Raw genomic sequence first — 26260 nt, forward strand, 5'->3', positions numbered from 1 at the left:
GTCACAGAAAGGCACTGATGTGTTGGTACCCAACTATTCTTCCATTCGTGATTTCTGGGCTTTGTGCAGACTGCTCATGCAAGTCGATAGTGCAAAGAGGAATCTTGCTGCCATGACGTGAATGACTGCATCAGGATCCCTTTTTGCTCTGCACTTCATCAGTTGACATGAGACTGCTTAAAGTCAGATTCTTTTCCTTAAGTTGGGTTCTCCCCAGTATAGTTGCTGTGTGCCCCAACCCCTGCATTGACCTCGGGTATGATAGCCCTGCCCAGGGGTGTGCCTTTCACCGTGACCCCAGTCAAGGGGTGTTTCCTCCCATTGTGCTGAATGGGGCTTGCCCTCTCAATGACCACAGAAATAACAAAGAAGCCCCTCAACTGACACAGCACATTTTAAGGCACAATTCCTTAAGCGTAATTATCTCAGGGGTCTGACTGATTGCTTTAGGAAGTAAGTACTTCACAGCTTCCTTACAGAGATCCTGTGCATTAAAATGGGAGCTGGTTTCCATCTCTTCTCACAATAAACCCATTATGTCTCCTCAGAAGTAACTCCCATTGTGCTGAATGAGGCTTGCCTTTGAATGCCTACATCAGAACTTACAGAGGTTCCCCCTCAATGGAAATGGCACATTTTAAAGCCCAATTCAAAGCCCAGTTCCTTAAGTGTGACTGAGCGTGATCTCAAACTCCGGATTAATTGCCTTAGGAAGAAAGTACTTCACAGCTTTGTTATAGATATCCTGCAGGTTACAATGGGGGCTGGCTTCTGTCTTTGTGTTTACTGCTGTCTTTCCCACAACAAACCCATTACTGCCTGTTCAGAAGTAATTCCCATTGTGGTCAATGAGGTCCTGCAGGTTAAAATAGAGGCTGGTTTCCATCTTTGTGCTCTCCTCCCTCCCTTTCCCAGCACAAGCATGTGTGTGTCTACTCGGAAGTAACTCCCATTGTGCTCAATGAGGCTTGCTCCTGAAATGGAGGTGCATCTGGACTTTTAGGGGAAAGGAGAAAGGGGGGGAGGGGGAAGTCTCTCTTATTGGTTGAGCAGCCCCTGCCAGTCAGATGACCTTCACTCCAACCCCCACCTCCACCAGGAAGTCTGTTCTGTGAAGCATCTTTTACTGGTGCGGAGAATCTGCTCATGGAACCCCACTCACAGCAAAGCTGATCCCTTTTTAAAAATCTGGTACTCCTCCATTAGTTTCTCCTTCCTTTGTCATGGAAACACGGCCCAGGATTGTCAAAGTTCATTATGGAACCGTTTCTGTCTTGCTTCTGATACAAGGGAGAGGGGGATGGCAATTTCATATAATGGGGCTTCCCAGTTCTTCAGATTAATAGTTTGCAAGTGATATTTTTGATGTATTGAGAATTTTGTAAATGGCTTCTTGATTTTGGTCCTTTTATTAGAGATTCCTTTAAAAATCCAAAAGCTATTTCAAATTAATTTTACATGTCTTATTTTCAAAAGAGAACATTGGCAGGCTTAGCTTCCGTCATGATAGTGACACAATAGCAGGAGAACCTGCACCTGCTAAAATTCTCTCTTTATTGCATCTAGCAAATAGTACTGAGGGAGACAGCCTAGCAAACCTGTTCTTCCACCTGTGGGAAGATCACCACACAGGATGACTGAAACCATAGGACATTCCTTAATGATATCTTTCCTCAGTCATCTCCTCCCCTCACCAAAGAGACATACTCAGCAACAACGGGAACAAAGAACTTTTGATAGCCATGTCTCTTAAGACTGCTTTTATTTATTTATTGGACAACCTTCCCAAGGCAAATGACAGCAATTATTCATGCACAAGACTGACTGGATTACTGTCCCTGAAGGGCTCACAATCTTTGGGAGCTTCGTATGCACACAGGAGGAGATATTTTCTAGAGCTGTGCTCAGATGGCCTCTCAGAATTCTCCACCTTATTTGTGGGCAGAGAAATTTGGGAGATAATTTCACCAAATTTCTCCAGAGGAATGAGAAATACCCAACAGGTTTTCCCAGGCCGGGCTCCCCATTGGCAGGGCTTGTAGCATAGCTTTTTCATTTTTGGTAAGGTTTTTCGTGCTGCCAACTGTGTTGGCAGGCTGGCCCCTGCTTTGCGTCCACCACAATGCAGGTGTGAGGGGCGGGGGACAGTGTTGTGTCAAGCTCCAGGGATGAGGTGGAGTTAGTGCTTTGCCAAATTCTGTCCTCCAGTTTCCAGAAAGTTTTCTTCCCCCATGAAAGGGGCTTCCACTGTTCTGCCTTATTCTCAGGACAGTTTATAATTTATGCTGAATTTCTTTTGGTGGTGTTTTTGAGCTTACCTAATTACAGCCAGCCTCCCAAGCCGCCTGCACTTCCTGATCTGGAAAAGCCCCACGGGACGAATTGCCTCATGGTGCCTTCCACTGGGTTTCAATTGAAGTGCAGGGAGCTGAGGAGGCTACAGGCTGCCAAAGGGATGATGACTGTACAATGAAAGACAGGACACTTGCACTCACTCCTCCACCACCTCCTAAGAAAGGTAAGCCCAAGAAACCCAAACCCAACCCTTGAGACTTTCTCCAAAATTTCTTCAGTACTGAATTTCTTTTCAAAAGCAAGAATTTCTCTTCTATCAAATTGAATGAGAATGGTCGAAAAAAATGTGAGAGAAATTTTTGGCACAGCACTAATTTTTTCTTTCTGATACTCCTCACCATGCCGAGACACACATGACCGAAGCAGGGAATACCATGTTTAATTTTAGTTACGCACCTCTATGTAAACTGCCTGTGAAAAGCAGCCTCTGAAGCTATTCTTGGTGGCATGGCATGCAAAGGAATATTGCCAGAAATAGACACTATATATACCCCTTTGTGCATGTACCTTTCTGCAAAGGAAGGGGCTCCACAAAAAAGGAGAAAAAATCTCCAAATGCACATGTCAAGATGTCCCACGATGGCTGCTTTATGCATTACATTTCTTAGGAATCCACCTCAGATGTTTTAAATGTTCACCTAACAATGGAAAATGTGAATGCAACAAAGATGAATGGCATACAGCTGCACTCACCAGGAAGCCAGGAGCTCTTTTCAGTGTACAATCAATGGCAAACCTGGGCTTTCCGCCCATGCAGTGCTTGGAACAGTTCTTAAGGTGGTTTCAAATGTGGAGAATTTTCTACACAGATAGCTCTGCCATGTAGGAGAAAGTGTGCAAACCTCACATGTAGATCTTCACATGTGATAGTTGCACTCAGTCTATTGTACTGTGTCAGGAAGCCACAATTGGTCATGGGGTTCCAGCACTTGCACACTGCATGTACCTGCAGCAAAACAGACGTGCATGCCATCATCACACGTAACAATCCTTGCATTCACTTTTTCAGTACTCAGAAGTGCAATCTGCACGGCGTCGGTCTGCTCTTGCTAGGCCCAACAGGGAGCCACTGGATTCTGCAACCTCTAGAGCAGCCATGATGGACTACACTGAATGATGACTGTGGAAAAAGGTCAGCTGTGTGCAGGCTGCTTGGAGCTTTTGCATCTGGAGCATTCTCTCATTTTACATTGCAAGGGGTGCTGCCCTTGTTCTACACTAGAGCCTGGGGGAACAGACCTTCTCAGGTCCAATTGCTCAGGGCCATGGTGACATCATTGCTGGGGGAGTGGGCAGAAGGTTCTAGCCCTCAACTAACTTCTCTGGGGAGAATCTGGATCTGTAGGATCAAGACGTTGGACACCACAGCTATCATAAGATGACATGCTGTCAGAAGTGTCAGATATTAATAATATCCTTAATGTCTGAAGCTGCTGTAAGCTGGATATTGCTGAATAGGGATGTGGGGGTGGGGGTGGGATATGTGTGGATGTCCCCACTACCACTCCTTTATCAGCCCCAGTCACCCCAAGCAAGCACAACCACAATTCTTGCCATGTGCTAGTTTGGGGATTCCCCCCACCTTTAAAAAAAACCCTGCCAAGTGGTGAAACAGGCACCAGAGCTTTGAACGCATCCCCTTTTGGCGAAGCTAAGGTTACCACTTAAGGTTTAGATTTTATCCACCAGGCTGCATCAAAAACAGGACTACCTACAAGAATATGTGGAAATAAACTGCCATGCCATCATCTACAATCTGACTCACTCTCCACTGAGTGAGGAGCACCAATAAGGGATATTTTGAACAAAAACAACATCTGATGAAGGTGGAGATTAATGACAGCTAAAACACTTTTGAGTCCAAGAGAAACCTCTTCAACAACAGCCCAGTATCAGTCCCCACAGAGCATTCGTGATGGGGATGGAGGGCGAAATCTTGGGAGGGTCTGGACACTTTTCCAGGGTGATTCCTACAAGTGAGGAAAACATGATTAGCAGTTGGGGTGAGGCTCCATGTGTAGACAAACTGGATCATCTAAAGCACAGTTATATAAGGCAAGGGAAGGCAGATTTCAGGCCTGCAGGATCTAATATGTGCTTTACTGGAACCCCAGGATCCACCAACTGGAGCCAGATGCAAAAGACACACACTTGGGATTAAAGAACAGGGGGCCTCTGAGCAGCTGCTGAGGACACATAGGGATATTGTTGAGTACCAGGAGGGAGTTGAACACACAGTCCTTCCACACAAGAACCCATTCCTAGTTATCCCAAACTTTCTTAATTTCAGAAGCCTATTTTTTGTTTTGCTGGGTTGTGTGTGTATGTTCATTTTGTTGTTGCTATTGTTAAATGTTTGGGAGTCAGAAATCCTTGCCAATCTACAGTAAATATCCCAGAGATCTACCAGTAGATCCCAGGCTACCTTCTGCCCACCCCTGGCATCAGGGATCTCTGATTATATGGGGTATGCTTGACATGATTTCTGCCATTATACAGGCTGAAACTCTCCATTTTGAGAGACAGACAAGCAAAACAGGCAGTCCTAAGGGCTGTGCGTGTTTCTCTTGCTTGCGCAGACAGCAAAACCTCTGCCTCCTTTTCCATCTGCTGCCCAACCAAAGGGCTGACTCCAGAGAAAAAATATCTTTAAGGAGTTGGGAGCAGGGGCAGTGGGGAGAAGAAAGGATTTAATCCATAACATATAGGACCTTAGTATACTGTTAACTGAAAGCTGGGACAGCCAATGGGGTAGTGGTAAATATTTTGATGGATAACCACTACCCCTCATGAATCCTTAGAATCGAATCCATCATGGATGATAAGGCTATCAATGGCTACTAGTCATGATGGCTATATATTGCCTCCGGTCTCAGGCAGTAAGCTGGGGAACACAAGCGGGGGAGGAGTGCTGCTGTTACAGTCATGTCCTGCTTGTAGGACAGGTGGACCTCAGTGGGAACAGAATGTTGGACTGGATAGGCCTTTGGTCTGATCCAGCAGGGCTCTTATGATCTTACTCTGCCAATCAACTTTAAGTACCAGTTAATACTTGAGAGTGAACTGGTCATGGTACCTCAGGGAAACTGTCAATTAAATTCTAATTTAATCTAAATTAATCTAATCCAATTTAAATTCTAAAACATTCAATACTTAAATGGATTAACACTTTAAAATGCTGATCCACTTTATGTTGATCCACTTAAGTGGATCAACACTTAAAAATGCTAATGGGGAAAAAACCTACCTTGTCTCTGGCTTGGCTTTTCACAAACCCTCCCTCTTGCAGGCCCTCTGACTTGCAAGGAACTAACTGATCCACATCCCAAGGGATGGTTCCTCCCCCGTTCTTCAATCCTCAAGGGTTTCCCCTTTTAAAGGGCAGAACTCCAGCCCACTGGAAATTTTATTAGGAGCTTCTTTGGGGCCAGTCTGTTCCTGTTTTTTATCCTGATAACATGTGCTTAGGCACAATGGAGGCAGTCCCCTGACTCTTAGGCGCTGGATATGGCTTGGAAGTGGCAGCAGTGGTAGCCAAATGCCATTTTTGTAACTTTTTAAGAAAGTAACCAGAGGAAGCTGGAGGGTGGCAGAGATCCCTTTGGTGGCCCTGACATTCCCACACTGGCAAAGCTACCCAGGTGTCTCTCTTTCTGGGCTAATGTGCCAGCTTGCTGACTTCATGCTGATCCTCTGGCAGGAAGGGGAAAGCCCAGGAGCTGCACGTGCCCAGGGAACACGCGTCCTCCTCACCTGGATATCTTGGTGCAAAGACTTCCTACAGCCGCAGAGATGTCACACGTGGAATGTGGAAAGGATAGGTTTCCTCTGACCCAGTAGAACTGGACACCACATGGAAGAAAACAAATGCGAGAATTGGAGAGAAGTCCAGTTGAGATTCCGCCACTGGGGAGGTGCTGTTACTCTTGTTTACAAGGGTGTGGTGATCTGTTGCTAAACCAGGGTCCCTAACAGGCTTCAATGTTGTATTGTATCTTTTTGAATTGTGTTAATTTAATTTTGTTGATTAGCACCCAGAAAATAGTTCTGTTAAAAATGTTTCAATCAAAACAAACAAACAAACGAACAAACAAATAAAGCAAGCAAGCATAAAATACAGTACAAACCTAGTCAGCCAACATTGTATATTCTTAACATAAGAACTGCCTTGCTTGCTGCACGAGACCAAGGTGGGTCCATCTCGTCCAGGGGCAGGCAGAAGGGGCATCAGATCTACTGGTAGATCTCTGGGTGATTTGCCAATAGTTTAACAATAGCAAGTAAAATTGAAAAAAAAAGCTCTAACATCCTTATCTCTTAGTCTCAGTGTTCCTCACCTGTAAAATGGGAATACTAACTGGTTACCTTTAGCCAGGTTTTTGTGCAGTTCTACTGGCCACTGAATCCCTGATAGATAGTAGTTGTAACTCAGATGTATGATTGCATAGTGATGAAGGGAAGGGAGGGTTCACGGGGGCAATGTGCTGGGACTTTATGGTTAGCAGGGACAATAATGTCATCTGCCACCCCTCCTCAGCTTCCCTGTTCCCTCTGAGCTTAGCTGTAGTCCTCACAGTAATTGGAGGGAAATAGATTTACCCAGCAACAATATGCTGACCAGGTTTGCACAATCATGGAGGGAAAATTAGCCACGGTGGCTTATTTTCCCTCCCCTCACACACCACTCATGAGCTGCCTGATTAGCATAATTATCCTCACCGGGCACAGGTTGTCATGATGTCTGAACCCGGAGAGGGTGAGTGGCTGGGGTGGTATACAAACCACCCTGAAACCCTTGCACAAGCCATGGTTTTCAGAGTGGTTTGTAAGCCACTCCAGACACCCAAACTCGCTGGGTTCAGATGTCACAACCTACACCAGGCAGGGGTAATTATGTGGCTTGCAACCGGCACACACGAGGAGGTAATATAAGCCACCGTGGCTTATCTTCCCTCTGTGATTGTGTGAACCTGCCTGTTGACTGGGTTGTTCACATGATCATGAAGGAGGAAACAAGCCACGGTGGCTTATTCCCCTCCCACCATGTGTGTGTACCCGTTGCATGCTGGGGGGATTTGCATAACTACCCTGAGCAGTGCAGCTTGTCGGGCAAAGCCTGCCAAGGTAGCTTGTTGCCATGGGTAACAAGCCACAAGAACCCATGGCCTGTTGTAGAGTTCTGGCTGGCTTGTTACTCACAGCAACAAACCGCCCTGGCCGGGTTTGCACAAGTCGTGCTGCTGAGGATAATTATGCAAATCCCACCCCACCCCCGGTCACACAACTGGCACACATGGCCGGGGGGCGGGGGGCAGAATAAGTCACCGTGTCTTATTTCCCCTCCGTGACAGTGCAAACTGGGCCATTGTTTCCTGTTGTAATGCAAAGTACTTTGGGATCTCTTGGTCTTGAATGGACAATTTAGATCCATGGCCTTTACAAAAGGCCTGTTCCTGGTGGTGAAAAAACTTCTAGAATGAGTTTGTTTATAGGGATCAATGGAGCTTCCAACCTTTCTGGACTCTCCTCAGGGGTGTGGCTATGGGGGCTGTCATGATGAGCACCTGCACTTCAAATTTACCGCTACACCACTGGGTTTGTATTTGCATCTACAATGCATAGCTTATGAGGTACAGTAGGTAATTGAGTCCACTGCCCCTTCCTCACTATTTTGCACCTGGCTCTGGTTAGCAGACCTCGGGGTTTTAATAGAAAACAAAGCAGATCCAACAGGCCAGAAATCTGGCCAACCCTGGTCCAACAGTGATCAGCAACATGCCTCCGGGAAGCCAACAAACATGGCCGGAAGGCAATTGCGCCCCTCCGTGGTTTGCTCCCTAGTACACTGCATCAGAACACAAGATTCCATTTCACTAGCAGGGTTGGGAAGGGAGGTTTGAAATGTGGGGGCCAATGGTGGCCATTTGATGTCTCCCTGTGTTAGGAAGACACACGGCTGTCTGTTGCCCTTTGCAGTCAACACGGGGCTCGTGTGTTTTGCCCTCAAGCCGAAACCGTCCATCTCTGTATATGAAATGCTCTTCCCAGGGATTCTCACTTGGTGCCAGTCCTATTATCCTTTTGGCACGGAGGATGATGTCTGGCTCAGACATGACCCCAGGGGGTTTGGACCAGAGTCTAAATGGGGCATGAGGCTTCTTACCCCAAATTTTCTTTCCCAAACACTAAACATCGGAGTACTCAGGAAAGGTTTCTGTTTTTTGCCACTGCCATGCTCCATTAGCTTGCCTGAGGAGGGACCCCAATGCAGGCAAAATCATGGTGTGGGAGAGGGAGGCCAGAGTCCTCTGAGGACCAGCGGGAGTCGGGGGGGGGGGTCCCTCTTATTTTGCCCCGGTAATGTGTGCTCCCTACTTCAATGCAAACTTATGGAGCTGCTTTGCCTTGGGGGCCAAACGTGGGGGAGGATCCCATGGCTCACCCAGGGGAAGAGCTGGATGGGAGGCCCTCACCTCCCATTTTCACCACTGCAGCATTTTCCCCAAGCCCTGTAGGAACGAAAGGTCCCATTAATTCCTTTGGGAGCAGGAAAACATCGCCTCAGACCAGCCCTGGGACTGGCTCACAAGAATTGTCCACATTCTTCCCATTCTTTTAACTCAGGTACATTCAAATTTAATCCCAGGGGAGCTTTTGGGAAACTTACCCATCTTTATTGAGCACCAGAAAAATACTTTTTTTGATTGCCTGGCCATTTCAGTGGGTTTTAAAAGCAATAGTGTCCAAGAGAGCTATATCATAACACTGATTTTAATTTCATGGTATAGCTGTGCTGGGTGTTACTGGTTTTAATGCTTCCATGCTTTGATCTTTATTTGTGTTTTTACGCTGTCTTATTATGATTTTATTACTGGTGACATGCCACCCTGGGAGTTTTATAGCGAAGGGTGGCCTAGAAATGGTCTGAGTAAGTAAATAAATAAAACACGAGCAGCAAGCCGCCCTCCCCACAAGTCCATCATGTGCCTCTGCCCGCCACTTACACTAGTCGGTGCCTGATGGGGCGAAAATGCTTGGTGGTCTTGATGGCAAAGAAGATGCTGGGGATGAGGAAGAAGGTGCAGCAGCCCAGGCTGAACCAGAAGGCATTCTGGAAAGAAACACAGAGACAGGGACCCTAAGGATGAGCTCCTTCCACTGGACAGAGAAGTATAGGGCATCTCTGCACCAGCCTAAACTCCTGCATTTAAAACAGGGCTTCTGCTTCCATTTTAAATGCAGGATCACCACTGACTCCCTTTACATGAGCTTCCTTCCTACCCCCTTCTTCCCATATCTGAGCCTTCCATTATCTTTCACTGGTCTCGCTCCTCTTCTTGCCGCTTTAACTCTTTTCATGGAGGAAACTGAAGTGGAACACAGCGGGGTAATTTGATAGCTCATTATCTCCAATTTATTTAAAAATGGAACAAAGGGCATTCAGTGCAGGAGGGTCACGGCATCATGCAAAGAGCCCGCAAACGTCCATGAAGGAGCCATCTCAATCGCAGGATAAAAGCTCTGTGTGATGAAGCCCATAGTGTTGTGAGGGAATGGCTTGTCATTATGTCAAGGGGGGAGGAGGGTAAGGAGACTTTGTGTATCACCGAGGATCCTTGGGGCACACAGAAACAGTCTACCACACACCCCAGCAGGGGTCGCCAAGTTTTTTGGATCAGTGGGCACATTTGGAATTTTGAGAGAGTGTCATGGGTGCTCTCACAAGATGGTTGCCATGGTGTCCATGTATAAAATGGTTCCCATGGTGGGCATGGCTGGTCACAAAACACTCCATTCCACTGCAAACTGGTGGGACTAAAAGAAATGTAACTCACTCATGAACCTAAGTATAGAACACAGGTGGGATCTGAGCTCCAACACACAAAACCACTCTTTTAACCCAAACAGATGGCACTGGAGGGCAGCCCTTTGCGTTGCCACATGCCAGCCTCCCATTTAGCGTTAATCACCCTGAACCTGCGGGAAGGGCAGGATATAATAAACCAAAATAAAGGAACAGATCAGCCTTCCCCAACCTGGCACCTCCAGATGTGTTAGACTACAACTCCTATAATAGTTGGCTGGGGTATTATGGGAATTGTAGTCTAACACATCTGGAGGGCACCAGGTTGGGAGAGGCTGCCATAGATACTACAAGTCAGGCTCACCCAATAAAGCTGATTTATGGCGGATTCAGGACAGAAGAAAACATTTCTTCACACAGCACAGACTTCATGCATGGAACTCACAACCACACATGTCAAACACAAGAGGATCCATGGAGGCAGCACAGCAGGCTGGGTGGGTGGGTGGAACTGCCCCTCCTGAAGTCTTCTCCCCTCGGCTGTGTCAGAAAGGAACAGCAGCCCAAGACTTTCCTGGTTAGGCTGCATTACAGGGTCAGCAGACCACAGAGCAGGCAAGCAGAGGCTTGCTCTGGAGTCAAGGAGAGCATAACCCAGATCACAGCATGCCTGCATTCCTGGCTCCCACAAGCCTGCACACCCTCCCCACCCAGATGCAAGCAACACAGGGAGGCTGGGATCAGCCTCATGCGGGTGCCGCCACCACCACTGGTCTTGCTCATGCCCCCCACCACACACACACACACACACACACACACCCCTGCCACCCTTGGCCCTCCAGCCATAAACAGCCCAAACACTTCAGGCTTCTCCTGCTTCTCCAGTTCTCATTAGCTTAGTTTTACTAAGACGTTGCCAGGAATGGCTACAGCCCCTGCTTCAGCCAGGAGGACATGGGGGCTCTATTCCTGGCCAGCCTGCAGGGTGATAAAGCCTTCTAGTATTATCTAAGTTTTTACCTTATGTTTTATTATGCTACTGTATTTTATCATTTTACAATACGTACAAATTAGAAGTATGCAAATATTGTAAAATAAATAAATAAGCCTTCCCAGAGTAGTTTAGCCTACCATGTATTTTACTCCTATGGATAATGTAGATATTGTATACATATTTATGCATTGTTTTATGTTGTATGTTTTACAATTTGTGTACACTGCTTTGAAATCTTTAGGAGTAAGCAGTTTATAAATGTGCATAAATAAACAAACAAACACATAAATAAATAATTTTGCATCTTGTTTTGGAAACTGCCCAGAGATCTACAGCTATTGGGTGGTATAGACATTTTAATAACAGCAACAGCAGCAGCAGCAACACACCATCAATGTAAATCAGGGGTAAAATCAGGGGTGTTGAACCTCTTTCATCCTGAAGGCCAAACCCATTCTGGAGAAGCTCTCAGGGGCCGTATTCCACTAGTGGGTGGGTCTGAAGGCAAAAAGGGCAGAGCCACCCCACCCCCCACCCCCCACCCCCATGTATTTGAGCTTAAATCTCTTCCTGCAATTAACTAAGCCTTAGGAGAAGTATTTCAACCTTTTAGAATGGGGGGAGGGGGACTGCACAGAAGCCCTGAAAGCACCAAACAATTGGGGGGAAAGGGGTGGGCCAGGAGAGGAGAACACAGCCTTCTGGGGAATCCTGGGGAGTCAGATTGGGACCCCAGGTGGGCCACATTTGGCCCTCGGGCCTGAGGTTCAGGACCCCTGATGCATACGATACTCACGTCATGTAATAACATAAATAGAGCAGACTTTCTGACCAAAGGCCCATCTCGTTTCGTATCCTGTTTCCAACGTTGTCCAACCAGATACCTCTGAGAAGCTCCCAAGTAGGGCACAAAGCCAACAGCTGTCCCCTGGGGTTTGGGACTCCATGAACACATCTAATCCTTTTCTGAAGCCACTGAAGCTAGAGCAGCCATCACTTCTCGTGGCCACAGAGTCCACAGCAAATTCTGCACTGTGTGCGGAAGATCCTTCTTTTGCGTGTCCTGAATCAGCTGTCAGTCAATTTCATTGGGTGGCACAGAATTCTAGCATTACAACAGTGGAACAAACATTTCTCTGTCCACTTTCTCCACATCTTTCACAATTTTATAAACCTCTCTAACATCTCTCCTTTGCCTTTTTTTTCTTAACTAAAAAGCCCCTGGTGCTCAGTCTTTCTTCACAGTGGAGTTGATCCTGCTCCCTGAACATTTTACTTGCCCTGTTCTACACCTTTCTCAGCTCTAGGAGACCCTTTTGAGAGGGAGCAACCAGAACTGCACACAATATGCCAGATATGGCCCCACCATAGATTTAATAAAAGCAATACGATACTGGTAGATTTTCAAACCAGTTACATTGCACAGAGAAACATAAGACAAACAGACATGTTCCTGCCCAAAGGAGCTTACAGTCTCGATTTCAAAAGTGGTGGAGAAAACAGAAGGGAGGGAGGGAGGGGACTAGGTCACTAGTAAATGTGTTTAGGATTGCAGCCTAAATAAGAGTTTCTGAAGATCAGCTATCTGTAGGCGGCAGCAGCTGTGTATCTATCTGTTAAGTAGAGGAATAGTCTAGCCCACTTACCCAGGGATCCACAATCTGATCACACAAGATCACCCGGCCATTGTCTAGAGTAGTGGAGAGGGGTCGGCATGACGCAACATCCTCAGTTAGCTGGAGCAGAAAAGGAGAATTACTCATTTGTATAGTTATTTTGGTTAAGCAAAGTATGGGCCCAGTAAGGCCTCAGGGGTGGGGAAACATTTTCTGTGAAGGGCTGTTGACCAGGGGAAAAGTCAGTTGGGGGCCTGAGTCAAAGGTGAGTGGAGCCAGAGCTGATGGCAAGTAGAATTCCTGCAGTTTTTAACACTTCAGCTACATCTTGTGTCTTGGCAAGTTAAAAAGCTAAATAAATGAACAAATGACGTAGCTAAGGCTTTGGCATAAAAATATAGGCTGGAAGAATCCACCTTCATCTGCAAACCAGAAAGGTCTCCAGGTGAGCAAAGCCTTCCCTGAATGATGCTGATTTCATCTGACCAAGCCCTTCACTAGCATCTGACTCCCCTCACCACCTTCTGACCCCACTTTTCCCTCTACCTGGTGCCCTTCTAATGCATGTCATGAAGTTTCCAAGCAGTGTCTGTCCAGTAATCACAGTGACTTTGGTGCTCTACACAGCACTTCACACCCCACACATAGAAGGAGCCTATACCTACCATGCCCCTCAGCCAATTCAGGTACTGGGAGACGTGCCCCACCTCTTTTCTTATAAAGCAACCCAACTCCTGGAGAAAAAAAGGAGATGCAGTTTGAAGCGCTGCTGGTGCTTTCAAAGAGGGTAATCAGAGATGCCCTCCCTGCTCTGCTTCTCCACCATTTGATTCAGCATCTTCCAAAGTGAAGATGGTTCCCATGTCATATGGGCAAACTTGTAACAATAATGTATATCCAATAAGCCTGTGAACCGCCATCTTCCAAACCTGGTTACTGTTCACTTTTAGAGTGTGCAGACTGCACATATAGCTCATTTGTACAGTGTGTTTTCACACATATCCAGTCATCAAAAGAGAAGGCAGCATGGTCCAACAGACAGAGTTTTAGACCTGGGTTCAAATTCAGCTATCAATCCACTAAATGGCCACGGAAAAGTCACTCAGCCAGTCTGTATAACAGAATACCGTAGAGCCACAGAAATCCACTGGACAGCTGACGTACCTCCAGAGAGTTCTATATTTGTAAAGAAAAACCTGTCCTGGCTGTGTGGGACAGATGTGCATGTTTGTCTCAGCCTTGAAGACACTCTGCACAGAGCCTTAACTAACTCAGGCTCCCTACACTCTGTGCTGAAGTTACACGCACCGTGAAATAAACACATGTCCTTGGAACATCCAGCTGACTTCTTGTCTTTCCTCCTTTAAAGCTCCAAGAAACTTTGAGAGGGCAGAGGCAATCACACCAGAAAAGCCCTGCTGGGTCAGACATGTGGCCCGCCTTGCCCAGTATCCCCTTTCCCACAGTGGCCAACTGAGGGCCTCTGAGAAGCCCATAAGCAGGACACGTTGTCGCTGTTCATGAATGTGCAGCCCCTGATGCATATTAGCGCATCACTAATGATGGCAAGGACGACATGTATCCATCTCACTTAACATACTTTGCTGCAGGCACATGCTCTATCCGTATGCAACGTATTTCCACTAGAACTATGAGATGTGATGCAGCCCTGTGGGTGAAGACAGATGTAATGGAGGTGATTTGACAATGCTGCTGCTGGTCCCCAAACACACATGGCCTCGCTCACTAATACAGCCACAAGTATTATCCTGAGTAATTCCAGCATGTCTCATTTATTTTACTCACCTGTTTCAGGATCCTCTGAGTCTGTATGGGGAGAATGGTCTCAACAAGGCCAATCTGGGACTCGGTATGGTTTAGCAGAGCCTGGTGGGAAAGCAGGAAGAAATGTAGCAATCTGCAGAGAGGGTCTCAGGCTAGAGCTACAGGTGATACCAACCACAGGGCTGTTGTTGAAAATGACAACCCAGTGTTGAGTCCCACCACTGACAGCCCCTGTAATGTGTAGCTGCGGAAACATTTCGTGCCACGGTATCATTGTGTTTCATGTTTCTGTGTCCCCGCATGATTGGCTGCCACTGAGGCTAGGAGATGATGATGATGATGATGATGATGATGGTGATGATGGGCATTTCCCTAGATTACCAATATGTATGGGGGGAGTTTTGAGACAGGACTGTCGTTCTGGGCAGCACCCTCTCTATCACCACTGTGGTGTGTTGCAGAGGCACAGGAGGAGGAGAATGATGGTCTGCAGGAGGAATGAGCCCATGCCCCTCCTGCTTCTCTGCTCTTCTTACTTCTCCAGGGCTACAGGCCAATGGGCCTGCTGGCCACTGGTCATAAGCAGCAAGGGGAGGGGGCCTCAACTGTTCCCTTGCCCAGAGTTGCAGTCTCTCCTGGGACACAGGCCGTGTTTCCACGACAATGGAAGCGTGAAGCAAACGGAGGAATACTGGATTTTTCATGGAATCACACAGGGCTTCACCAACGAGTTCCTTGCCCCATTATAAGTCGCTGATGGAAACATACTTCCAGGTGGGGGGGATTGGAAGTGAATGTCATCAGACTGGCAGGGGCTGCCCAACCAGTCAGAGAGGCTTCTCCCCACCCAGGCTCTCCCCCGCTTTCTCCTGCCCCCTGAAGCAAAGGATTGAAACTGGCATTAATTACTCCTGAGAGGCCTTGAACCAAACATCAGAGACACGCAGCTTTCGAAATAGCGCTTCACAGCCATTAGGGGAGTTAGTTTGCCTTTCACCCGATGAATACGTGATGTACTCTGGGTCTACTTAGTGCTCTGCTTCCCCAACCTATGCCCGATTCCACCAATTTTTTGTCCTTTCCATCTAAACCCGCAGCACCGCATTAGCAGGAACCCTCAAATAAATGTGCCATTGTGCAACAGCGCAAATGCGTGTTAGCACTATTTTGTGATAAAGTGATAGAGTGAAAGCGAAATACTGAGATAGAGGGTATGCATATCGATGGCAAAAATGCTCAATACTGTTGTAATGAGACAATGGGGGGTAGATGTGCTGCTGGAGAAGTGGGGCTTCTTTCACTGTGGAGTGATAGTGATGCCTTCTAAATGCGCAACTGAGGATTCAGCAGTAACTACCTCTAACTCTAGAATTGCGATCTGACCGAGAACTTCAATATGTACACCTCACCCCATGGCTCTTTTAGTAGTGTAAGCCTTAGCCCCTGATGTCCAGCATCGATACAGTCGGTGGCTGGTGAACGGGGAGTGCTTACTTCTGGTTCGCGACGTAGCGTTAAAGCATTGTTTTGGTTTAATCTTTTCCTTTAAAAAAAAAAACTCTGGTGGCTAGTGGGGAAATGGCTGAAACATCAGGGAAACACAGGTGGGGAAAACACTGGGGAAACACCCCTTGACCAGGGTCACAGTGAAAGGCACACCCCTGGGCAGGGCTAGCATACCCGAGGTCAATGTGGGGGTTGGGGTACACAGCAACTATACTGGGGTGAGCCCAGCTTGAGGAAAAGAATCAGACTTCAAGCAGTCTCAGGAAATCTGTTTTTTCCGCGATAAGCTCGGGGTGGCTGCTGGATGGCCACAACGTCATGCATCCCTAACAACCTCCACATGCAGCCAGCTCAGAGTAAATCGCTCGTGGAAACAGGCCCACAGAAACAGGTCACATTTTTCCTGCACAGGTGCAGGGCGGGGGAGATAAGCCACTTTATGTGCAAGTTTCATACACACACACAACGCCTATTGTCTAATGTTTTAACTGTTATGTAGGGGGAAGTCACAGGTCAAGCAGTCTTTATAGAACCCAAACCAGACGCTTTCACCTTTGGATTTGCTTTTCAAAACTCTCTTACTTAACCTGCCTTTGTGCATTTTACACATTTATGGGCTTCTTCACCCATTATGTACTTCTGATGCAGAAAGCAATTCTGTCAGGAAACTCTTATCTGGATCCTCCTATGCAGGGGTCCCATACTTAGACAAGCCCAGGCCCTTTGGGAAACAGAGGCACAATGGCATAGATCAAGTCTTCCTCACCCTGGTGCCTTCCAGATTGGGGATGATGGGAGTTGCAGTCCAACACATCTGGAGAGCACCAGGTTGGGGAAGACTGGTGTAGATCACCGTGCCTGACAATTATGCAGGCATGTCTTTCATGATCATAAGCCACCACTGTACACACTGTACGCATTTACAGGCACATGCAATCAGCACCTGTGGCAGTCTACACATGGGCTTCATGCTGTATCGAACATAGGGATGTACGAAAGTTCCACCACAGATCTCGGGGAGGCTGAATGCCAGTGCATTCGGCCCCCCGAAATCGGTGGCGGAACGGCCCGCCCCCCGCCCCCCCTGGGACGGGACTTACCTTGGGCGGATCTTCCTGGCGGCGGCGGCGGCTCCAGTGGCAGCTCCGGCAGCGGTTCGGCAGCGGTGGCTGCGGCGGCCGGTCCTCCGACCAGCTGCCGCCGCCGCCGCCATTTCCAGGTTAAAAACAAAATCAAAACAAAAAAAGTGATAGGCTACGTAAAGATTTACGTAGCCTATCATGGCTAGATTTTAAAAAAACACCGTGATAGGCTACGTAAATGTTTATGTAGCCTATCACGGCTGACTTAAAAAAAAAAAAAAGCGCGTACGCAAATGCGCTCCTTATTTTGGCACGTTCTTAGTCTACGTAAACATTTACGTAGACTAAGACGGAGAAAATAAGGGGAACGCAAATAGTGTAGACGCTACACTATTTGCGTTCCCCTTATTTTCGCCGTCTTAGTCTACGTAAATCTTGACATAGACTAAGACGTGCCAAAATAAGGAACGCAAATGGTGGCAGCCGTGGCGGCCGCCATTTGTGTACACACGTTTTTTGTTTTTTTTTAAGTCAGCCGTGATAGGCTACGTAAACATTTATGTAGCCTATCACGGCTGACTGCAGGGACGCAAACGGCGGTGGCTACGGCCACCACCATTTGCGTCCCTGCTAGCCAGCAGCTGGATATCCGGCTGCTGGCGGAGCCGGCCGGCGGCTCTGCAGAACTGCTGCGAGCACAGCCGGCTGGCCAGGATTCCGGGGGGGGGGGGGGGGAGGAACGGAGCACCTCCCCCCCCGGCAAGGATTCCGGGGGGAGGGACGGAACGCCTCCCCCCCCCCCATCAGCATAATCCCTGAAAGGTAAGTGATTTTTGTACATCCCTAATCGAACATGAAACATTTTTGTAGAAAATGCACACAGTGTTTGACATTTACGTATATGGAATGCATAACCTCTTCCTCTATCTTCTACGGCAAGAAATTTTCTGTCTCTAATTATGATCTGGCACCCCCAACCAACCTTTCCAGTTATAATTCTGCAAGGTGCTTGCACTGGAACTTATGGGCTTCATCACACGGAGCTTTTATCCTGCGATTGAGATTGTTCCTTCATGGAAGTTTGCAGGCTCTTTAAATGACGCCGTGACCCTGCCGTGACCCTCCCGCACTAAATGCCTTTTGTTCCGTTTTTAAATAGATCACAGATAATGAGTTATCAAATTACCCAGTTGTGTTCTGCTTCAGTTTCCTCCATGAAAAGAGTTAAAGCAGCAAGAAGAGAAGCAAGATCAATGAAAAATAATGGAAGACTGAGAAACTAGGAGAAAGGCGGCAGGGAGGAAGTGCATGTAAAGGGAGTCAGTGGTGATCCTGCATTTAAAACGGAAGCAGAAAGCCCCGTTTGAAATATAGGATTGTAGGCTGGTGTAGAAATGCCCTACATTACACTTCATTATCCTCTCATAGCCAAGATCCTGCATGGATGGAGTTACCAAACAGTTTGCTGATATCCTTCAGTGACCAATTAAATGGGAGCAAGTGATTCAAGACAAGAATAGAATGGGCATCACATGCATTTTCGGAGATGCTGAATTTGAAGAGCAAAACACATTTCATTTTAATAGGAATTTAACACAGAGGGATGCTCTGTACAATCACTGTAGGTCAAAGGAGCCACAGTGGCTTGTTTAAGCCATGTTGCATGCTGGGCCCCTTTTGCCTAATCACACGCCGGGCACAGCTTGTCAGGTTGTCCAAATCCGGGCAGCATGGCTTGTTGGAGCAGGAAACAACCCTCAAATAACCCACGGGCTGTTACTGGGTTATTGTGTGAACCAAGTCTCGCGTATATGTCATAGACAATGGTATGGATCATTCTCAGGCATGGCCCAGTTTGAGAGAGAAAAAGAGCTAGGAAGATGGAAACCAAGTCTGCAAAATTTGGAAATCAGGAACCTCAACCTACACAGCAAAGGACACAAGCAATTTATCCTGATGATGACTGTGAGTACAAAAACTCATGGCTATACGTTGGTCATTAACACATTTACTGTGGCTGCAGCCTGCAACCCTAAGCACCCTTGCTAGAGAGTAGGCCCCACTCCACTCAGTGTGACATATTTATGTATGAGCAAACATGCTTGGGTTGCCAGCTTTAATTGATTTAATCAGTAGGTGAATCAGTTAGAACTAGGATCACAGATTAAAATTTGTCTCATGTCCACAAGTAATCAGGGGGAGACTGAAACTGAAAAGCACTCTGTTTTGTAGGGTGCACAGACACCTTGTCTCTGTCCTTCCTGCACCAATTTTGTTGAACAAGAAACTGAAGGGTGGGTTTTCTTTCCTGTTTACGTCCAAAACTAGGAGAAAATGTGCATTTCAAGGAGAAACCTATGTTCTTCCCAGCAATAAGAACCACAGATGACTGAAACTGACAGTGAGGAAAAGCAATGTACTTTTTGAATCTGGATCATCCACAATACTGATGGGATCTGAACTTGTTCAAACCCCATTTTGGTTCTTTTAAATGAAGAATGGCCTTGCCTTAATTAAAACTGCAAGCGGTCTCACATTCAAAGAAAATGACATCCTGCTTCTAGTATCTTCAGAAAAAGTGTTATGTGCACACATATTCAAATACAAATTAACAGATGAAAACTAGAGATGGTAGGCTGGACTGGAGCTCACTTGTGTTACAGAGTTAGGAAACCGTACTCTTGGGGAATCTTAGAGAAGGAGCCCCACAAAGACCCACTCCCCAGGAGGTGCATAGCCTGTATTAACAATACCTGGAAGCCTGGTGCCATTGTTGATAAGAACTGGACACTTTCTTTCAGCTTCACCTACAAGAAAATGAACCAGATGAGTCATATTTCATAGACCACAACCCACACGCTCACTGGGACAGTCTAATTAACCCTGCTTTTAGGGAAATTCAGAAATATTGCCTTCACTTTACTTAAAACCAAATGTGTGGCCTATAATTTGGAGTCTCTGCATAGTTGAAATTCAAGGGATGTTTGTAATGGATTTAATCTCTAATGCATTTCTGGGTAGAAGAGTGGTGCTGGACAAAGCCATGGAGTATGGATTAGAGATACCACTGAAATTTCACCTAAGGCAAAATTCAACATTCCCCCTTCCCCAGAGTGGGGGGTGGGGTGGGGGGCAGGGAGAAGATCTACTTCAGATAAAACATCTGAAAAATTTCAAGACTAATGAAAAGTGCCAATGGCTTCTACATATTCCTGGATTTCTGTCTTATTTAAAATCTCTAAACTGCCCTTTGGCCCCTACGGTGGCCATGTATCCTATTTTACAGAGGACAGCCCTGAATTTGAAAGGCTAGAGGACAGTCCTGTATTTTGACTGTGTCCTCTGTTTGATGGGGTGTCCGGTCCAAGTCCCTGTTTAAAGATAAAGGATCCAAGAAGGGAGAGCAGCAGGTGAGCCTTGAAGTTGCCCATCAATATTTAGCACCTGGACAGCTGACTGAGCAGCATGCACACAGCTCACCTAGTCACCGTCTTCCCTATTAGAGTGAGATGTGTTTCTATTTACATTCTAGTGTTTATTTCTAAATTTGCATCTCTCTATAAATTAGCACATGTAAACATGTGCCCCCTTTTGTCCTCTTTTTTGGTGATGCATAATTGCCCACCCTACACACAATAGGCCCCCAACAATACCACGCTGACAACAACAACAAAAAGCCCCTAAGTATTTGCCTAAAGCTAAATTTCCAGCAAATATGGAGGTCCGACTCAGGCAAACTTTCTGAGGAATGTCAAGTGAGGCCAAAATAATTTTCAGCAAGGCAATCCACATTTCTCAGCTTCAGCCATGAGAGGGGGTTGACAGCTGGGACACAGGGTGGGTTCCTTTGGTGTCACATGTTGTACACTTACCACAAGGTCCTCCATCTTGAGGACAGTCATATGATGAATTTTTTGGAGCTTCTTGGCTTCATCAGCCAGCTGTTCTTTCAGAGTTCTGTTGCTCTGTAAGGAACACCAGTACGCCCGGTTGGTCAGGAAGTGAAGATGGGAATTTAAGAAAGGCTCTGCTGATGTGCTCTCCCCATATGGCCCAGTGAAGAACAGACCACCCTTTTCCTCCAGCTCCTCTGTTTACCTACCTGGACATTGCTTAGTCTCTCAAGATCCACTGCCAAACCTTCAACATTTGTCCTCACCATGGGTTTGCGTATCTGGAGAAAATTGCAGCAGTAATAATCATACTTACTATTTCTATAGCATTCTTTTCAAGAATTCAAAGCATTTCACACACATTTTTATCACCAGTCCTCAACACCCTTGTCAGATGGTTCAGCGTTATTATCCCCATATTGCGGGGGGGGGGGGGTGAGGATGAGAGAGAAGTGCTTAAAGCTCCCTAGAGCATGGGTGAGGAACCTCGGGCCTGGGGTCTCAATCTGGCCCTCTGGGGTTCCCAGGAAGGCCACGCCACTTTCCCCTGGCTCCACCCCATTTCCCCAACCACTGAGCATTTGGTGGTTTCCCAGCTTTTGTGCAGTTTTTCTCCCTATTCTAAAAGGCTGAAATGCCTCTCTGAAGGCTTAGTGACTGGCAGGAAGAGCTGCAATTTGCTAGTATTGTTTGTATTTTGGGCCCCACCCCTTTTGCCTTGGGCCCCGCCCCCTCTGCCTTCTGCCCCACCCGCCACTGGAGTGCAGCCCCTGAGAGCTTCTCCAAAACTGAATTCGGCCCTTGAGCTGAAAGAGGTTCCCCACCCACTGCCTAGGGACCTTATGGCAGAGGTGATCATTGGAACCAGGGATGTCCACTCTCTCGGCCATGACGCTCTGCATTCTCTGAAAGGAGTGCTTTTGCAATTCCGAAGCTGTTCATTCAGCTGCCTTACATGAGTTTAGCTTTGAAGAAGCCAGGGAAATAATGGCTTTCCATTCTAGAACTGGAAATCAAGTTGGTTTTGTTAAAATATAAATAAATCACCTGAAACAATGCAACAACACATTTCTCTTGCATTCCTTTGGTGTTTCTTGGGCTTGTCCCAATAAAGGACTCCGCTGAACTGCTTTTACAGATCAGAAAAAATAAAGGGGGATCTTGAGCTTTACGTGCTGGGGACAGAAAGCAATGATGTAGCATCCTACTTACAAGCCTCAGCATGAGACTTTCCAAAACATTCCTGGCAGTGGGATTTTTGCAAAGGAAAGGTGCCAAGATACTGCCACATGACAAACAGGAATTAGCAAGGAAGAGATCTCCCAGACTCCACCTTTCTGGTTGGAAGACAGAGCTGTTCTGGGAGTTGGGAGATGCTTCCTCCCAGGCTGAGTGACAGAGCAGGCCTGTTTGCTGATCCCATGGGAGGCACAGCCTAGAGGACTGAATGTCCTCCTGCCTCTGTTTAGGAAATGCAATATCTCTGCCACAACAGGACAACCTTGGTAGGGACATGTGCAGACTGTGAACCACAAGTGATCCAAAGCCCCAAAATCATGTATTGCACAATTAAAAGGTCATGTAGAAAAGGCTGAGAGCACTGAGAAGATTAGCTGTTGTGCCCCAAAGGCCAGAGGCAGCAATATCCAGATCCAGACGCAGAGTGCGTGTTCTCCAGGTTGGCAGTGGTGAAGCTTGGGCTGGATCTTAGGGCCAAGGTCCAGTGTCCCACAGCCCAGGGCCCCCCAAAATGATCCCCCAGAGGGCAGCAGGTGATGAGAGCATCAGGGCAGCAGAAACAAACTCCATTTTTTTCCTGTAGTCATGACAGTGCTATGATTTAAGTGAGCACAAAATGCAAACTGCACATGCTCAGAGTATTGTTTTTTTTAATCAGGGTTGGCAAGCATTCTAACGTGTAAGGAAAGTAGAAGCAGTTGTAAAGTATGGAATGGGGCAGAGCAGGGAAGAGCAATTTCCTTTGCATGCTTCACAAATGAAGTAATATGCAAGACTACCTAAAGCAGGCCCCCATAAAACCATTAAGTCCAGGTCAAAAACTACCTGGGTGCACTACTGAGGCTTGGCTTCCCTGAGGTTGTCATTCTACACAGTAGAAGAAAACGCCCAGACCGCTCTGCAATCCACTGCTGCAGTGGGACTGCCTAGGTGCTGGGACTCACACCACTCAGGGAAGAGCCTGTCATCCCCACTGCTATTTCCGATCTGAGACCAGAGACAGCACCGGGAATGGGGGGTGGGTGGGTGCAGGGAAGAACAGACACTTTCCCACACATGGGTGAGTCTCGCCGCCTCTCACCTCACTGCTGTCTCTGATCTGAGATTGGAGTCCCATGCTGCATTCTGCCAACCACAGAGGCCATCGCTGCATACCCCTGTTTGCTTCTGCACCTGAAGAGGGTTGTGAGGCCTGAGCGCATGTAGCACACCAGGCCAGAATCTAGCCTCAGGCCACAAGGTTCCCTGTTTAAGCCTTGGAGCCCCTGAAACCTGTGGTGGCTTCATCACATAATTCCACTTGAATAAGAATTATTATTCCCATGTATAAGAATTCTCAGTGGCTGAAGGAAGAAATGGGAGACCAGCACGCCTTTGGCTGATTATATCGGCCCAAACCTCAGGGCCAGGCCTTCCCCTGCGTTCCACCTCACCTCTGCTGTGAAGTCAGCATAGTCTATCAGGTCGATCCTGCTGTCTCGGAAGGTCTCCAGGTCCTTCTTCCCCTCTGCGTCTAACAAAACGATGTCTTCAAAGCGGATGTTAACTTTGTTGAGACGTTTCTCAAACTCCCCAGTGTACTGCAGAAAAAAGGCAGAAAGGTGACAGTCACGGTTGCAGTTGGCTCACATTCAGAAGAGCAGAATAGAGGCAGGCACAGCCCACTGCACAAGCAAGCAGGCACCCAGCCTCGATTCTGCTCACCCAGTCCCACCTGCCGCCCGAGACTCCTCTGCCAAGGAGCAAAGAAATCACCTGAAGGGCCAGAGCGGAGCGGCAGAGGCAGAGGCAGCTCCCTCACAGGGCTGCTAGGAACTGCCGTTATCTGAAGCTCCCTGTCCTCTGATAGCAAAAGATGCCGCCAGCATCTCGACATTGGCAGCAACTACCCTTCTTAGTCCTGGTGGGCTGCTCCCAAATCCGAGGGAGCTCCCTCAGAGGAGCCTGCAACCCGGCCACTGACCCCCCGGGGAAGACTGAGCATGCTCACAAGCCACGGAACTGAGAGTGTCAGTTGCATGACTCAAGCGCCTTACAGCTTCCCCAACCTGGTGTGCTAGACTGCAACTCCCATCATTCCCAGCCACCCTGTGTCTGGCTTCTTCATGGCACAGCAGGGAGGAAGAAGGAAGGTGTACGCAGAAAGGAGGATGAGCAAGCAGGCAGGTGGGCCTGCAGTAGTGCTAGAAGAGAGCCCAAAGGCTCTGTACATGGTGGCTGTACCAGCTGTCAGAACCGAGAGCAGCTACAGAGGTTTCTAGAGGTGTCTGACCACATGGAGGCTCTGTTTAGGGTTCTTGCATGAACCAGCAAGATGGAGTCACTGAGAATAGAAGATGCAGAGCTAAAAGTTCAGCAAAAACAAAAACAAAGCAGCCCTTCGCACCTTAGCAATATTGAGATGCTCATTAAGGTTGTAGCTATCTTCCACCTGCAGAACTTCCCAGAGGCCTGCACCGTTCTTACACTGCCTGGAATAAATAAAGGGAGGAATTAAGTCTGCCTTCCATAGTCTTGCTATGTCCCACAATGCCACTGGCTTGTTTCATATCCCCGGTCACCTCACTCCAGTTCTTTACTATTCTCTCATCACTTTTTAAAAGCATGCCTTCCATTCTGCAAGTCACAAAACATGGCAGTCCAGTTTACAAAGCCGCTTCCCAACAACACAAAAAAATGCCCAGGAGGCAAATCACGCACACAAAAATCCTGCAGAAACAACAGAATATTAGGTGGATTGGTATTGTTCAAAGCACTCTTATTTTTAGCTCCTTTGGCTCAAAGGTCTTGGCTTTACTCTTGAGGAGTCAGCTTTGTAGGAAGGAGCCACAGAGTCCAAGGAGGTGTCTTCACGAGCGATTTACTCTGAGCTGGCTGCATTTGGAGATTGTTAGGAATACATGATGTCGTGCCCATCCTGCAGCCACCTTGGAGCTTATCATGGAAAACCCAGTTCTTCTACAACTATTTTTAGTCCGATAGTTTTCCTTAATTTGACTTTTCTGAGCTTCTGTTGTGGTGTGCACCACCCTCTGCATTTACTCCAGCATGACAGCCCTGCCCAGGGCTGTGTCTTTCTCCTGGCCGTGACCTCACTGACTGGGTCAAGGGGTGTTTCCCCAATGTTTTGCCCACCTGTGTTTCCCTGACATGTCTGTCATTTCATGACTGGCAGTCAGAGTTCTGAGCTAGCTCATGGCATTTACTTCACCTCGCCTACCACTAAACTCTGGTGGCCATCCCCGCAAAGTATAGGTGTGCTCCGGGCAGCCTGTAACTTTTTTTTAAAAAGTAAAGCATTAAAGCAAAATAGCACTTTTCTCTGCAATACCTACACCCCCATCTCACTATCTCACTGCTGCGCATTTGTCCAGCAATACCTACACCCCCAATAGGGGGTATAGGAATAGCTGACAAATGCAACATAGTGAGATAGTGAGATATGGGGGTATAGGTATTGCTGGACAATTTTGTGATAGTGACACAGTGACATTCAAAACCCCTTTGTAGGTGTGATTTAACTACTTCCTTTCAGGATGAGTGATTTCTTCCATCTCACTATGTCTCCGTCACGCAACTGCTCTATCACACAATTGCGCAATTGCATGATAGAGCAATTGCGTGATAATGGCATAACGAAATAGGAGGTGTAGGTGTTGCTGGACAAATGCATGCTAGTGACAAAGTGAGATAGCACTTTTACAGGGGAAGAAAAAAAAATGGCAGAATTGAGCATAGCTTAGGGAAGCAGGTGTCTCCTCAGAAGTAACTCCCACTGTGGTCAATGAGGCTTGTTCTGTAAATATCCATGCTGCATGTCTTTACTGTTTGCTTTGTTGAAAGGAAGTAATTAATGGCGGGAGGAGGGGGAGAAAGGGATTGATTTTTGGCAAGACCATTTAATGGGAGGAGACCTCCCAGGATTTCATCAAGTAACAAAGGATCTGCAGCTGTGTATCTTTACTGTTTGCTTTGTTGGTGTAAGG

General features: G+C 47.2%; 1 protein-coding gene across 1 annotated transcript in view; it reads right to left on the reverse strand.

Annotated features, from left to right (window-relative positions):
• Positions 1-1735: 1735 nt before the first annotated feature.
• PROM2 (prominin 2) overlaps positions 1736-26260 on the reverse strand; it is a 74133-nt gene continuing 49608 nt past the window's right edge. The window contains exons 14-24 of the mRNA XM_084804182.1: positions 24661-24745; positions 23708-23854; positions 21245-21316; positions 21015-21107; positions 19896-19949; positions 14576-14656; positions 13435-13503; positions 12800-12889; positions 9360-9466; positions 6109-6197; positions 1736-4325 (exon numbers count right to left, since the gene is read on the reverse strand). Of these exons, the coding sequence (XP_084660308.1) occupies positions 6134-6197; positions 9360-9466; positions 12800-12889; positions 13435-13503; positions 14576-14656; positions 19896-19949; positions 21015-21107; positions 21245-21316; positions 23708-23854; positions 24661-24745 (862 nt within the window). The 3' untranslated portion in view covers positions 1736-4325; positions 6109-6133. The remainder of the gene's footprint in view (positions 4326-6108; positions 6198-9359; positions 9467-12799; positions 12890-13434; positions 13504-14575; positions 14657-19895; positions 19950-21014; positions 21108-21244; positions 21317-23707; positions 23855-24660; positions 24746-26260) is intronic.

The sequence above is a fragment of the Heloderma suspectum genome, chromosome 6 (assembly GCF_057233095.1).
Source record: "Heloderma suspectum isolate Gila_16-S chromosome 6, 16-S_ref, whole genome shotgun sequence".
Lineage (NCBI taxonomy): Eukaryota > Metazoa > Chordata > Lepidosauria > Squamata > Helodermatidae > Heloderma > Heloderma suspectum.